The sequence below is a fragment of the Poecilia reticulata genome, chromosome 20, assembly GCF_904066995.2.
Source record: "Poecilia reticulata chromosome 20, P_reticulata-male-v2, whole genome shotgun sequence".
Classification (NCBI taxonomy): domain Eukaryota; kingdom Metazoa; phylum Chordata; class Actinopteri; order Cyprinodontiformes; family Poeciliidae; genus Poecilia; species Poecilia reticulata.
The window spans coordinates 26651266-26666265 of record NC_088849.1 but is presented as its reverse complement, the minus strand read 5'-3'; the positions used below and the strand labels follow the sequence as shown (position 1 = coordinate 26666265).

At 48.8% G+C, this 15000-nt stretch overlaps 1 protein-coding gene across 1 annotated transcript in view; it reads left to right on the top strand.

Annotated features, from left to right (window-relative positions):
* Window positions 1–15000, top strand: part of rreb1a (ras responsive element binding protein 1a) — a 50836-nt gene that overhangs the window by 14693 nt on the left and 21143 nt on the right. The window contains exon 2 of the mRNA XM_081602005.1: window positions 14719–14829. Coding sequence (XP_081458131.1) covers window positions 14719–14829 — 111 coding nt within the window. The remainder of the gene's footprint in view (window positions 1–14718; window positions 14830–15000) is intronic.

Sequence of the window (15000 nt, the reverse complement as noted above, 5' to 3'; positions counted from 1 at the left end):
GTTGCTGTTTGTGTCTCTGGAGCTGGTTGGTCATGTGACTGTGATGCAGCAAAGGATTATGGGATGTTTAACTGAAGCAGAGCAGCATCGTCATGGAAATGCGTAAATGTTATCCTTAGTGGTGAATATCGGTAGTTATCCTCCGTAACAGCAGCGTCGGTGTGACAGCAGGGGGCGCTGTGACGGTTACAGGTCTCTGACCAACCAGACCGGGTCAGAACCAGGAGAACCTCCAAGCCCAGCTGCTGACAGGAGGCTCAGGGTGTGTGTGTTCAGAGGATTAAGCTGCTGTGTGTTTCCAGGGAGTCTCTACCTGTGAAGTGGGCGGAGCCTCAGGTGTGAACTGGGGTTTACATGAGAAGGTGTGTCCATCAGAGTCCATTCAGCTTTTTAACAGGAAATAACAATAAACCGTCCCAGGGGAAGCCGCTGCACGCACACGCACACACACACACACGAACACACACACACACACGCACACACACACACACACACACACACACACACACACACACACACACAGCTCACAAAGAGGCTCCGACTCTTTTCATTCGTCTGAAACCTGGTCCGGCTCGGCGCCGCGCCCCACACCGAGCCGCCGGCGGCGCCACGCAGAGGTGCATCATGGTTCGCTCTTCCTCAGGAGGAACAGGAGGAATAAAGAGCATCTTTGGTCTGTCGTCAGCTGAACTGCATCATCTCGTTACAGCTGTGTGTGTGTGTGTGTGTGTGTGTGTGTGTGTGTGTGTGTGTGTGTGTGTGTGTGTGTGTGTGTGTGAGAAACATCAAGGCTGTATTCTTCCAGCACAAAGACGACTTTATAGACAAAAGGGGCGGAGCTTCCTCCTGCTCCTTATTGTTCTGACCTCCAACATGAGTCACCTTCTGACGCAGTGCATGCTGGGAAACGTATGCTGCTGCTGTTCACCAACAGCCTCGCTGCAGTGATGATGGATACACACACACACACTCAGTAGTTGTTGCCATAGCAACAGGTTCAGGCCTTCCTGTTACCTCCAGGAACTGTTGCTCTCTTTTACTGTCCTGCAGGCTCTGCGCGTTCAGTGACTTGAAAATCATTGGATTTTAGAACCAGAACCGAGTCAGCTGGACCTGAACTTCCTGTGGTTCCATGATGGAACCGGTACCAGAGTTCCCCTCACCATCTGCTGTGGTCCAGACGTTAGCCACAACCCTGTTTTGTCCAGACGTTAGCCCCACCCCAGTTTTGTCCAGACGTTAGCCACGCCGTGTTTTGTCCAGGAGTTAGCCTTGCCCCTGTTTTGTCCAGACGTTAGCCCTGCCCCTGTTTTGTCCAGACGTTAGCCTTGCCCCTGTTTTGTCCAGACGTTAGCCACGCCGTGTTTTGTCCAGGAGTTAGCCTTGCCCCTGTTTTGTCCAGACGTTAGCCCTGCCCCTGTTTTGTCCAGACGTTAGCCTTGCCCCCTGTTTTGTCCAGACGTTAACTTCGCCCCGGTTTTGTCCAGGCGTTAGCCTCGCCCCTGTTTTGTCCAGGCGTTAGCCTCGCCCCTGTTTTGTCCAGACGTTAGCCTTGCCCCTGTTTTGTCCAGACGTTAGCCCTGCCCCTGTTTTGTCCAGACGTTAGCCTTGCCCCTGTTTTGTCCAGACGTTAGCCACGTCCCTGTTTTGTCCAGGCGTTAGCCTCGCCCCGGTTTCGTCCAGACGTTAGCCTCGCCCCTGTTTTGTCCAGGCGTTAGCCTCGCCCCTGTTTTGTCCAGACGTTAGCCACGCCGTGTTTTGTCCAGGCGTTAGCCTCGCCCCTGTTTTGTCCAGACGTTAGCCACGCCGTGTTTTGTCCAGGAGTTAGCCTTGCTCCTGTTTTGTCCAGGCGTTAGCCACGCCCTGTTTTGTCCAGGCGTTAGCCACGCCCCTGTTTCGTCCAGGCTAACGCCTGTTTTGTCCAGGCGTTAGCCACGCCCCTGTTTATCCCCCACCTGTCCTGATCTCTGTTTCTGATGCCTCGGCCTCTGCTGGTCGTCAGTTAAGCTTTTCCCGCCCTGACGGTGAATCAGTTCCTCCAGCTTCAGTTTCGTGCGATTCCTGCAGTCGAGCAGAAGTGGCGCGGTGAGTTTCGGTCTGGTGGGTGAGCGCGGCGCCCCGAGGCCCGGCATCGTGCCGCGACATGCAGCAGCTCCTCTGGACTCGCCAACACTGTCAGCCGCTGATGACGGAGTTTATCCTGCAGTCACACCCAGCCTGCTGCTCTCTGCGAAGAAATCCACGATCTGCTGCTGCGCTTCACGTCACAACGCAAACAGAACCGACCGGGCCGGGCCGGGGCGGGCCGGGCCGGGCCGGACCGGGCCCGGTGTCTGTAGAACCAGAAAGGTTCCTGTCGACCATGAACAGCAGTAGTTTGGTTTATTTAGCCTGAAAACATGGTTCATATTTACACCATGTTACAAAGTTTAACCAGATATTTAAGGTAAATATAGATAAACATTTAGTTTACAAACTGAACATTTAGTCAGAAGCTAAATATTCAGCTTTCAAGCTAAACTAAATATTTAAAGGAATTTTAATTAAATGATACCAACTTGTAATTAACTAGTTAAGTAAGTAAAATGTGCAGCTAGTTAGCTGCGAAGCTAAACAAGCTAAATATTTAGCTATCCAGGTAAAAACCTAACTATTTGGTTAACTTGTTAAACAAGCTAAACATTTAGCTTAATGCTTGGCTACATATTTAGTGTGAAGCTGTGACGTTTACTTTGACTATGCCTGTGTAAAGTGGGCTCCTGGTTCCTGCCTGGCTGTTCAAACGGCTGCTGTGCCGTTATGGATGTGGCCAGCTGTTGGAGAGAGCAGGCGGGATTTCCCTCCCGTGTGTGTGTGTGTGTGTGTGTGTGTGTGTGTGTGTGTGTGTGTGCGTGTGTGTGTGCGTGTGTGTGTGTGTGTGTGTGTGTGTGTGTGTGTGTGTGTGCAGCAGCTGCAGAGTGTGTGTGAGCAGACGATGAATGCATCGCTTGTTGAGCAGAGAGACAGCAGCAGCAGCAGGAGTGTTGGAGTCCTCAGGATGGATGGACAGCAGAGGAGGACGATCCGCCTGAACCGCAGCAGCAAAACCTCAGAGATGAGCAGCAGCTGGTCCAGTCAAAACCTGATAGATCATTATTGATCAGCAGAACCAGCTGAAGACGTTTGGCTCCGCAGAACAACAGAAATATAAAATAATCTGATGTGATGAGTTAACTTTTCCCTGGTCTGTGGCTGAAGGCAGCCAGGTTAGCATCTGTTAGCTCTGGATGAATAGCAGTCTGAGAGGTCAGAGGTCGCTGCTGTCTCTGACACCTGTCTGCGCGCGTGTGTGTGTGTGGTGTGTGTGCAACAGCTGCTCCCCATGTTACTCCTCTCCTCTTCCTCCATGTCTGTAATTACAGAAGAAACCTGGACAGAGGAAGAGGAGGAGCACTGAGATGTGATGAAGAACGTCCAGTTTGTCCCTCTGTGTTTTCAAAACGGGAGGCTGAGTGTGTGTGTGTGTGAGTGTGTGTGTGTGTGTGTGAGTGTGTGTGTGTGTGTGTGTGTGTGTGTGTGTGTGTGTGTGTGTGTGTGTGAGTGTGTGTGTGTGTGTGTGTGTGTGTGTGTGTGTGCGTGAGTGTGTGTGTGTGTGTGTGTGTGCGTGTGTGAGTGTGTGTGTGTGTGTGTGTGTGTGTGTGTGTGTGTGTGTGTGTGCGTGAGTGTGTGTGTGTGTGTGTGCGTGTGTGAGTGTGTGTGTGTGTGTGTGAGTGTGTGTGTGTGTGTGTGTGTGTGTGTGTGTGCTCTGCGTAATGAATCTTTAACATCAGATTAAGAGCAGATTATAAATCTGAACTCGGTTTGATTCAGATGAAACGATTTCTGGAGTTTCTCCCTCCGCACCGATCAGCTTCTACCGGCATCGACCGATTTTCCTGTTTACCAGACAAACTCACATCAGGATCCTGATGGATTATTATTAATGACCACAAACGGAGGCATGTTCATCTGGTTCACCTTCAGTTTCACAGAACTTCTCATGTTTTTGCTAATTTAGCAGCAAATATCCACCAGAAACGTTGAAACTTCTGAACCAACCAAAGATGGCAGCAGCCTCAGGGACCATGTTTCCCTCTGGAGCAGGAAGCATCAGTGTTCCTGTTGGTTCTCATAAATCAACAGTTTCCAGGTTTCTGTGAATATTGTAATGATATTTAACTGTCATGTGACAAACAGAAAGAGATGAAAAATAACCAACGTAAAATAAAAACAAAGCTTAGAAAACCTGAGAAAATGAATCAATGAGATTTATGGCCACCGGATCGGACCGGACTGGACTAGACTGGATCGGATTGGACCGGACTGGATCGGACCAGACTGGACCGGATCGGATTGGACTGGATCGGATTGGACTGGATAGGACCGGACTGGACTGGATCGGACCAGTGCCGGCAGAGGAACTTGAGATGGTTTCATATTTATGACGAAACCGTCAATGAGGTTCATTTTATTCCAGGGTGACCTCTGAGCCCAGAGGTCACCGATAGGAGATGAACCGTAATGAAGCGCTTTCTGGAGGAAGCGGCCATCTTTACCGGTTTGGCCCGATTCGTTTTAAAGTTTTTCTCTTCATCAGCTGATGAGAAAAACTGCAGCGTTTCAGTTTCTGTTCGCTCAGGAGCCAGACGCAGCGACAGGAAGTGGCAGCGCCGCGTCACGCCGGGCCAGCTGACCCTGGGTCAGAACCGGCCCGGTACTCTGGGTCTGAACAGAACCGGGTCCTCCGGCCCATCAGCTGTCAGCTTGCGGGCAGCCAGCCAATCAGGGCAGAGTTTGCTGGGAGCGGCTCGTCTGGTCTGACTGGATTCTGCAGGCGTTTGCTTCTTTCTCGGGCTTTCCGTCTCCTCGTCTCACTTCCTGTTTTGCGTCGCCGTTAGCGACCGCTCCCTCTCCCCCTCATTCCTGCTGTCGCTCGCCCCTCCATCCTGCCGGGATTGTGAAACTTCCTGAGAGTCTGAAGCATCTCTGATGTTTAAAGTGGAGGCTGCAGCTCCTGCTGCTCCTCTGAACTTTCCCCAGTTTTCTCTCCTCACTTGGCTCAGGTGCTGCTCCTCCTCCTCCTCCTCCTCCTCCTCCTCTGCACTTGTCCATGCCTGTCACCAGAAGCGGAGCGGCATTCTTCGGCGCACACATTCCTGCTCTCGCTCCGCGGGTTATTTTTACCGCCGGTGTGCTGCTGCTGCTGCTGCTGCTGCTGCTGCTGCTGCTGCTGCTGCTGCTGCTGCTGCCGGCGGCGGCGGCGGCCCGCTGCAAGCATCACTCCATCCAGCTGCACTCTGCCCATCACAGCTCTGGTTTTCTCCCAGTCGGCCCAGTTACAGTGTAACAGGCCAACCAGGACGCCGTGTGAACGTCTCGGCTGGCTAATGTTTCACTGTGGTTGGAGGAAACAGGCTGTTCCTGTTCGGCAGCAGAGAAACAGTTTAATTCACTTTTATGACATTTTGCTTCAGAAAAGCTGCTAATAGCCATGATGCTAATATCATTAACACACTTTGTTGGTTTATTTGCTACATCTTAGGCGTTAAAAAGTTTCTGTGCATGTTGTTTAAAAGCTGTTAGCTTATAAACATATTTAAACTGACTTGCAATAGTTTTTATAATAATTTAAAATGAAAATAACTATTTTATCATCAGTCTGAGTTCATACACCAGAATCAAACTTTAATTTCTTTCCTTCTGACATTTAGAGGAAACGCTACATGTTAGCACTACAAACCGTTAGCATGCTTAAGATAATCTCAACATGTTTTTAAGTGTTTTTTTTCAGGCAAGCTAATCCAAGCTAAGCAGCTAATGCTAACATGTAACTGATTTTTATTTTGAGTAAATAAATTTGTTTCCTTTTAACGTTTTAATTTGATGGATACTTTTTCTGTTGATGGAAGTGGAAGCTTAGCATGACTCAGCAGAAATATATATCTGAAATTCAAGATTTATCAAACTTTATGGATATTTTATAACTCATAGCAGCATAAAGCCTTTGTCAATGTTATCAGGACTGATTATAAATCATTAACCTTTGTCGAAGCGTTTAGCTGCTAACAATGCCTCTGACTGTAGCGGAACAAAGCTAGCGTCAGTTAGCGGGCTAGCTCATTAGCTGCAGGCTTATCGGTGGACTTTGCGGCGGCGGGGGGGGACGTGGTGATAAATCCGGGGTTAGGTGGGAGCCGCAGCGCCTCCCTGTATCAGCTTACACCTCCTTTATCTCCAACAATACTCGGCTCATTAACAGATCCTCCTCTGAACAGTCATTTGGCTCCAGTTTTTAAACCGTTAGCTGCATGGACACCACAGATCTGTGGCTGTGATTAGTAACTAATAGAGCTTTAAGGCTGCTTTATTTTGGGACATAATTTCTGTCAGTTATTGTTGGTCAAATCAAAGCTGGGATTTGACTGGGTGTGTGTTTTCTGTGCGTTCATAGCTCTGCATGCACGTCCTCAGATTACCGGCAGTTTTACTCCCAGTTGCTCCTGATCGGTGGTGCAGACGAGACGTTTTCTTTCCTCCTCACCTCCATCCTCAGTCGCCTCCTCCTAATTAGCCTTACCAACCCTCTAAGCTCTTAATCTTTTCTTCTGCCTCCATCCCCCTCTCCTCTTCTTCCCCTTCATCATCCCTCCATCCATAAATACGTGGCTGAGCCCTGCAGCCTGTTGCTTCCCTTTTATCCGCCCATCTTTCTGTCTTATCTTGTGTTTCCGTTAAGTTTCCTCACTTTGTGCTGCCTGACAGCAGCAGATTACCCTCTTTGTGCCGTGCGGCTAAGCCTCCATTTGCAGCAGACACGGCCTTTGTTTCCTCCAGCATCCTCTTCCTCCTCTGCTGGATGTTCTTACTTTGACTCCTGCTTTGGATCCGCTGCCGTCCAGCTGGCTTTATTGTATCAAACGGTCCCTACAGACGCACAGGGTGTCCTTGTTTTCTGACTTCGGCCTACATGCTGCAGATACCAGGTATCTGTTGGCTTCCCATCATGCACCGGGCCGCAGCGTGGCGCTCCCGTTGGCGTTATCAGGCAGCGGTGATTACATCAGCAGGCTGACCTCTGACCTTCGGACATTTGGAGTTTAACTGTTGATGCCTCAGAGCTGCTGATTACAAACTGTCCATGATGCTAAAACAACTTCCTGTTTGTCACTTCCTGTTCTGGTGTGGCGTCATTATGTTTACATGCCAGATCTGAGGAAGAGAAACGGTTTAAACATCGATATCGATCCAAGCTGAGCGACTTCCTGCCAGGTATCATTTATTAGTCAGAAGATTTTCTTTAAACAGAAACAGATTCATAAAAACGACTTTACTTTGTGTCGGAGCTGAAACGGGTCCAGAACCAGAAACCGGGTCGGTCAGTCGGTTCTGAATGTTTTTATGACATCTGATGAGAGAAAATATCAGTTTCTGCTACTATTTTACATTCATTTTATAATAAAATAAATCAACAAAACTCTGATTTCAGCTTCTCAACTTAAAAAACAAAACATTCCTTAAAACAAAAAGTAAACATTCAGGAATTTTAGTTCTAACTGGATTTTATACTAAATATCCAGATATTAATGGGTTTATTAACGATGGGTTTGTTTTTATGTATTAATGTTTTAGATTTATTGTGGTTTTGTGACGTCTGAACATGTTTCTGTTAAATGTTCGCCATTTCCTGAATGTTAAGAAAAGGTTTTTCTGTTATTTGATGCGTTTTTGTTGTTGTTTACTTCCTGTGAATGTTTCCTGTTGTTCCCTGTTGTTTCCTTTTGTTTATTGTTGTTCCCTGTTTCCTACTGTTCCCTGTTGTTTCCTGCTGTTTCCTACTGTTCCCTGCTGTTTCCTACTGTTCCCTGTTGTTCCCTGCTGTTTCCTACTGTTCCCTGTTGTTCCCTGCTGTTTCCTACTGTTCCCTGCTGTTTCCTACTGTTCCTTGTTGTTTCCTGCTGTTTCCTACTGTTCCCTGTTGTTCCCTGTTGTTCCCTGCTGTTCCCTGTTGTTCCATGCTGTTTCCTGCTGTTTCCTGTTTCCTACTGTTCCCTGTTGTTTCCTGCTGTTCCCTGCTGTTCCCTGTTGTTCCGTGCTGTTTCCTGCTGTTCCCTGTTTCCTACTGTTCCCTGTTGTTTCCTGCTGTTTCCTACTGTTCCCTGCTGTTTCCTACTGTTCCCTGTTGTTTCCTGCTGTTTCCTACTGTTCCCTGCTGTTTCCTACTGTTCCCTGTTGTTTCCTGCTGTTTCCTACTGTTCCCTGCTGTTTCCTACTGTTCCTTGTTGTTTCCTGCTGTTTCCTACTGTTCCCTGTTGTTCCCTGCTGTTCCCTGCTGTTCCCTGTTGTTCCCTGCTGTTCCCTGTTGTTCCCTGCTGTTTCCTACTGTTTCCTGCTGTTCCCTGTTGTTCCCTGCTGTTCCCTGCTGTTTCCTACTGTTTCCTGCTGTTCCCTGCTGTTCCCTGCTGTTCCCTGTTGTTCCCTGCTGTTCTCTGCTGTTCCCTGTTGTTCCCTGCTGTTTCCTGCTGTTTCCTACTGTTCCCTGCTGTTCCCTGTTGTTCCCTGCTGTTTCCTACTGTTTCCTGCTGTTCCCTGTTGTTCCCTGCTGTTCCCTGCTGTTTCCTGTTGTTTATTGTTGTTCCCTGCTGTTTCCTGTTTCCTACTGTTCCCTGTTGTTCCCTGCTGTTTCCTACTGTTTCCTGCTGTTTCCTACTGTTCCCTGTTGTTCCCTGCTGTGTGTGCAGGTGTGTGTTACTGTGCTGTAGGTGTGTTTCTGTTACTGACCGTCTCTCTGTTCCCCCCCGCAGTGTGATCGCTCCTTCAGACTCAAACACAACAAACCCCGCCCCCTTCCGCCCCTGAGACTCGAGGGAACGAGCGAGTGTTGATTAACGAAAAAGAACGGGTAAATATGCTCCTCCCTCTCACCCTCCATCCATCGCTGACCTCTGACCCCTGCTCCTCTCTGTCCATCCACCTGTAACCTGCTTCCTGTCAGATTTCTGTCTGAAACGGTGGAAGTTTGCTTCTGTTTCTCATCACGGTTCTCGTCGGGCTCTGTCTACTTCCTGGATGTCTCTGTTTCCTCAGCTTCCTGCCTCACTTCTTCTGTTTATAGACGCAGCCGGAGGTCATCCGGGGTCATCCAGGGAGACCTGGTGACCCTTCCAGGGGTCAGCAAATATTGGCTTCAGGCAAATATCAGGATTTTACTTCAAACATGGAAAAAGGAACATGAAGTTGAGTTTCAGACATTTTCCTGGTCGCATTCTTAGAAAATGCAGCCAGAAAAAATATTAATTTAATTTACCTGCTGAGATCCCACTGATGGATCCACTGATGGATCCCCCTGATGGATCCCACTGATGGATCCCCCTGATGGATCCCCCTGATGGATCCGCTAATGGATCCCACTGATGGATCCCACTGAAAAACAGTTATATTTAACACAATGTAACATACATAACAGTCAGTTTACATGAAGTAAATTAGCCAGTCTAAGCTGTTTATTCAGCGTTTATTAATGTAAATGTTCCCTAGATTCCTTTACACCAGGCCTATTTATTATGAACAATAAAAACTCTGTGAGTAATTTCCAGACCATCAAACTGTCCCCAGCCTGCTTCCGTAGATCAGATAAAGCGGCTCACAGAGATGGATAAACCTGTGTGTCTGGGAGGAGAAGAACCTGCCTCCTGATTGGCTGGGAGCTGGCAGATCGCTCCACTCTGAGAGGAGCTCTCTGATTGGCCGAGGTCCTTCCCGCCCCTGCTGCGGTATGCCGTACAGTGGAGCTAACACACGGCTGATGCTATCGCAACACTTTATCATGGCGGTTCTAAACTCCACTTTGCTCCACCGCAAACACAGCAGTCAATGTGTAACCGAGCCGGGGGGGGACAGAAATAAAAGATGGAGGCAGGAGAGGTGGAGAGCTGGTGTCTCAGAACCGAGGAGCAGAACCTGCCAGCTCGGTTTCATAAGAGACGGTTAACAAGTTTGGGCAAAGTCCTGCAGGGAGACAGGAGTGGAGGATGGGTGATGGCAGCTGAGTGTTAGACGGAGGCCTCGGAGGGGACGGGGCGGCCGGGGGGTCAGCGGGAAGCTCCATCAATCTCTCTCTCTCACATGAGGGAAGCAGCGAAGCTCTCTGGTGACTCCCGAGAGTGTCGGCTTCCTGTTGCGGTCGAGAGAAACAGAAAGATAAAGAGAGATGTTCTTTCAGTTTCTGCTGCTGGATTCAAAGGCAGCGGCAGCATCGCTGCCGGTTGTAGCTTCTAAATTTAGCTCGAAACGCCGTCAGTTATTCTAGCCGACAGCCTCCGCGGTGAATGTGCCAAATATTGGAGATTCGTCTCAGTAATGACGCGTTTGATTTGGTTTCTGTTCCTACAAGTAAACTTTAACACAGGCGGTTAGTGTTGAGGTGACAGAAGTCCGACATGGTTAGCTTCAAGTATTATAAAAAATGCGTCATGGTTTGGCTAATTAGCATAGCAGCCCAGTGATGGGAGCTATTTCTGGATTTAAGCTCAATATTAAATAGTCATTTTGACGTCTTAGTGTAACAATTAACAAATAAGCAGAGTATTAAAATTAACATTGTCTATACTTCAAAGCATCAGTAATAGCTGTTTTCTGGTTTTTAATCTAGTTTTGTTTCTTTTGAAGCTTATTTGGTGTAAATTTATAAACTCGGTGTTATTTTTTGTTAGAAATGGTAAATTTATCCTGTAGCATCATATCCTGTTAGCTTCGCTGAAAGGCTAGTTGTTATATTTTTAGCATTAATGTCTCAGTGAAACGCAGATATAGGATGAATAAAATGTTTTCCAGTCCAGGACAAAGTGTTCCAGTAAAGATATGAACGTTTTCTTTATTAATTTGGGGCTAATGGCTGAAGATTTATGTTCCTAATAAACATGGAGAGAGATTCAAATTCACGGCTAACCTCTGGAGAGAGAAAACCAAACCTCACATTTAGAAACAGTTTTGTCTCGGTTAATCCTGACTTTAAATCAGATATGTTCCTCATAAGCGGTAATAAACGGCGGCAGTGCAGAGTCCTGTAAATCTGCAGCGGTGGGAGTTTGTTTGTGTTTGATTCCAGGTCGGACCTGCCGATCTGAAACAAAGTGATAGATGTTCAGATGAGGACAGAGAGACAGTTGGACTGAGGTAATAAATAGCCAACATATGGTGAGTGGATCCTGTCCTCCCCCTCCTCTCTCTGTCTCACCATACATCCCTCCATCGCTCTGCCCGGCGCTGTTAGCCGACACCAGATATCCCACCTCGCTGCAGCCGCCATGTAAAAGCAGACGGAGGAGTTAAAATAAAAGGCTGCAGCCTGAATTTACTGGGCCGAGAGCGAGTCAGGCAGCCAATCACACGGCTGCTTTTATTTCTGTCGGACTCTGAGACGACCTGGGCGAATGAGGAGGCTGCACAGGATTTATAGGCTTTCCTCCCCCTGCTCAGCTCTCCATCCTTCCTTCCATCTCTCCGTCATCCCTCCGTCCCGTCTGTCACAGGGTTACATCCTCACACAGGTGCCTCTCAGCAGGAGGCGGGACAGGGAGCCTTTGCCCTCAGTTTGGGCTGCAGGCGCCGTTTCCAGATGCTCTGCTTCATTTTCACAGACTGAAACATCACCAATCGGCTAGATTAGCTCTTCTGATCACTTTCTTTGGAACATCAGCTCCAATAATTCATATTTGTGCTGAAATATTAAAACATTTTTGTAGGATTTATTTAGATAAACTTGTCAAACTTTTCCCCTTGGTTGTGCTTCGGCCTCTGGAAACTGGATCAGGAACTGGATTATTAATAACAATAATGATCCAACAGTTCAACCATATTTGGTTCTGAAAGGGTTAACGGGCAGATCGGACCGCCCACTTTATCACTTTCCCTAAAATGTGTGGACCGGCCCGGAGCCGAGTCCGACTGACACAGATCGCTCCTTTTCCTCGCCGCCTCGATCGCTGTGACCTTTTTCCAGCTTTTGCAGGGATGTGCAGGAATGTTGGAGCGTCAGCACTGTGTGTGTGTCTGTGTGTGTGTCTGTGTGTCTGTGTGTCTGTCTGTGTGAGTGTGTGTGTGTGTGTGTCTGTGTGTGTGTGTGTGTGTCTGTGTGTGTGTCTGTGTGTGTGTGTGTGTGTGTGTGTCTGTGTGTCTGTGTGTGTGTGTGTGTGTGTGTCTGTGTGTGTGTGTCTGTGTGAGTGTGTGTGTGTGTGTCTGTGTGTGTGTGTGTGTGTCTGTGTGAGTGTGTCTCTGTGTGTGTGACTGTGTGTGTGTCTGTGTGAGTGTGTCTCTGTGTGAGTGAGTGTGTGTGTGTCTCTGTGTGTCTGTGTGTGTGTGTGTGTCTCTGTGTGTGTGTGTGTGTGTGTGTGTGTGTGTGTGTGTGTGTGTGTGTGTGTGTGTGTGTGTGTGTGTGTGTGTGTGTGTGTGTGTGTGTGTGTGTGTGTGTGTGTGTCTGTGTGTGTGTGTCTGTGTGAGTGTGTGTGTGTGTGTCTGTGTGTGTGAGTGTGTGTGTGTCTGTGTGAGTGTGTCTCTGTGTGTGTGAGTGTGTGTGTGTCTGTGTGAGTGTGTCTCTGTGTGAGTGAGTGTGTGTGTGTCTCTGTGTGTCTGTGTGTGTGTGTGTGTCTGTGTGTGTGTGTGTGTGTGTGTGTCTGTGTGTCTGTGTGTGTGTCTGTGTGAGTGTGTGTGTGTGTGTGTCTGTGTGTCTGTGTGTGTGAGTGTGTGTGTGTCTGTGTGTGTGTGTCTGTGTGAGTGTGTGTGTGTGTGTCTGTGTGTGTGTGTGTGTGTGTGTCTGTGTGTGTGTGTCTCTGTGTGTGTGAGTGTGTGTGTGTCTGTGTGAGTGTGTCTCTGTGTGAGTGAGTGTGTGTGTGTCTCTGTGTGTGTGTGTGTGTGTGTGTGTCTCTGTGTGTGTGTGTGTGTGTGAGTGTGTGTGTGTGTGTCTGTGTGAGTGTGTCTCTGTGTGTGTGACTGTGTGTGTGTCTGTGTGAGTGTGTCTCTGTGTGAGTGTGTGTGTGTCTGTGTGTGTGTGTCTGTGTGTGTGTGTGTGTGTGTGTGTGTGTGTGTGTGTGTGTGTGTGTGTGTGTGTGTGTGTGTGTGTGTCTGTGTGTCTGTGTGTGTGAGTGTGTGTGTCTGTCTGTGTGTGTGTGTCTGTGTGTGTGTGTGTGTGTGTGTCTGTGTGTGTGTGTGTGTGTGTGTCTGTGTGTGTGTGTCTCTGTGTGTGTGAGTGTGTGTGTGTCTGTGTGAGTGTGTCTCTGTGTGAGTGAGTGTGTGTGTGTCTCTGTGTGTCTGTGTGTGTGTGTGTGTCTCTGTGTGTGTGTGTGTGTGTGTGTGTGTGTGTGTGTGTGTGTGTCTCTGTGTGTGTGTGTGTCTCTGTGTGTGTGTGTGTCTCTGTGCCTCTCTCTGTGTGTGTGTGTGTCTCTGTGTGTGTGTGTGTGTGTCTCTGTGTGTGTGCGTGTCTCAGTGTGTGTGTCTCTGTGTCTCTCTGTGTGTGTGTGTGTCTCTGTGTGTGTGTGTGTGTGTCTCTGTGTGTGTGCGTGTCTCAGTGTGTGTGTCTCTGTGTCTCTCTGTGTGTGTGTGTGTGTCGCAGTGAGAGCTGACGGCCAGGAACAGATGTAGTAACATCAGCTCTCTGTTTCCTCGGCTGCTGGAGTCGGAACCACCGTTTTGGGTTTAAGCTCCTTTTCAAAGCAGAACCATTTCAGAACATTGGCCTAGTCCAAACCCAGTCCAAACTGAAACAGCATTTCTCTGGCTCTTTAACACATAAAACATAAAATCACTTTAGCAGCATGAAGTCTGCCATCTCAGCCGTGGTTCTGGTTCCTGCAGCAGCTCTGGATCTGAAACCAGGTTCTGGATCGGCTCCCCTCACCGTCCTCTGCAGGGCTCTGATGAAAAGTTTAGCCAGTTAAAGTTACTACAGTTTTCTGTTCATCGCCTCCGGGGCTCTAAATGTGGCTGAAGTTGTTTTTATTGGATATTTCTAAAGTTTGAAGCTAACGAGCAGCGGTTGAGCTAGTTAGCTTAGCATAGCTAAAAACGCCATGATGTAAAATATCATTAATGTTATGATGAATGAATGAATGAATGAATGAATGAACAGGCGTCACAATGACCTTCAGATGAGTTTCTGTTAAATGATCAGTTTGATGTTTTTACTGTCATTTAAATAATCAAAGATGAAACAAAATATTCAAATTCATCAAACCAGATTCATCCTGATCCAGTTCAGGATGACAGAACCAGAACCGGGTCCAGTTCAACCCGGTTTGGTCAGCAGAACCTCCCCAGCGTTCAGCGGGTCTGAACTCGACTAAAGATCCAGATCGGATCATTTCCATCCCGACGCTGAGGGAGGGAGAGGTTCTGGATCACAGTAGTTCTGGACCGCGTGGCGATCCGAACCGTCTCCTCTTCGGCTCCAGTCTTCCTCTTCCTGTCGGCGTGAGGAACAGCGACTTCCTGTGGGGGCGGCCCGACAGGAAGCAGTAATTAGCTGCTGCTGGGTAGAGCCAGGTGTGGAGGCCTGACCCGGTCCGGTCCGGTCCGGTTAGAGCCGAGCCAGACAGAAAACACACAAACGTTGATCAGCGGGAAGGTTTTCCCTGGGAATGTTGGGAATGCTGCAGCTTTCCAGACTGCGGCGTGACTTCCTGTCTGACTTCCTGTCTGTTCTCCTTCCAGCCGTCATGGAGAACCCCACAGAGGAGCAGCAGGAGGAGGGCGGAGCCAGCAGCGAGGCCACCATGGAGGAGGCGGAGCAACAGGACCAGGCCGCACACACCAACCTGAAAGGTAGGCAGCCGCACGCCGTCACGGAGACGCCATGTTGGATGGAGGTGTCATCTGGTCTGGCCGCCATCGTGGCATCTGGCCTCCGTCGTGGCGTCTGGCCACCGTCATGGCGTTTGGTCGCCGTCATGGCGTCTGGCCGCCATCGCGGCGTCTGGCCGCCATCGTGGCGTC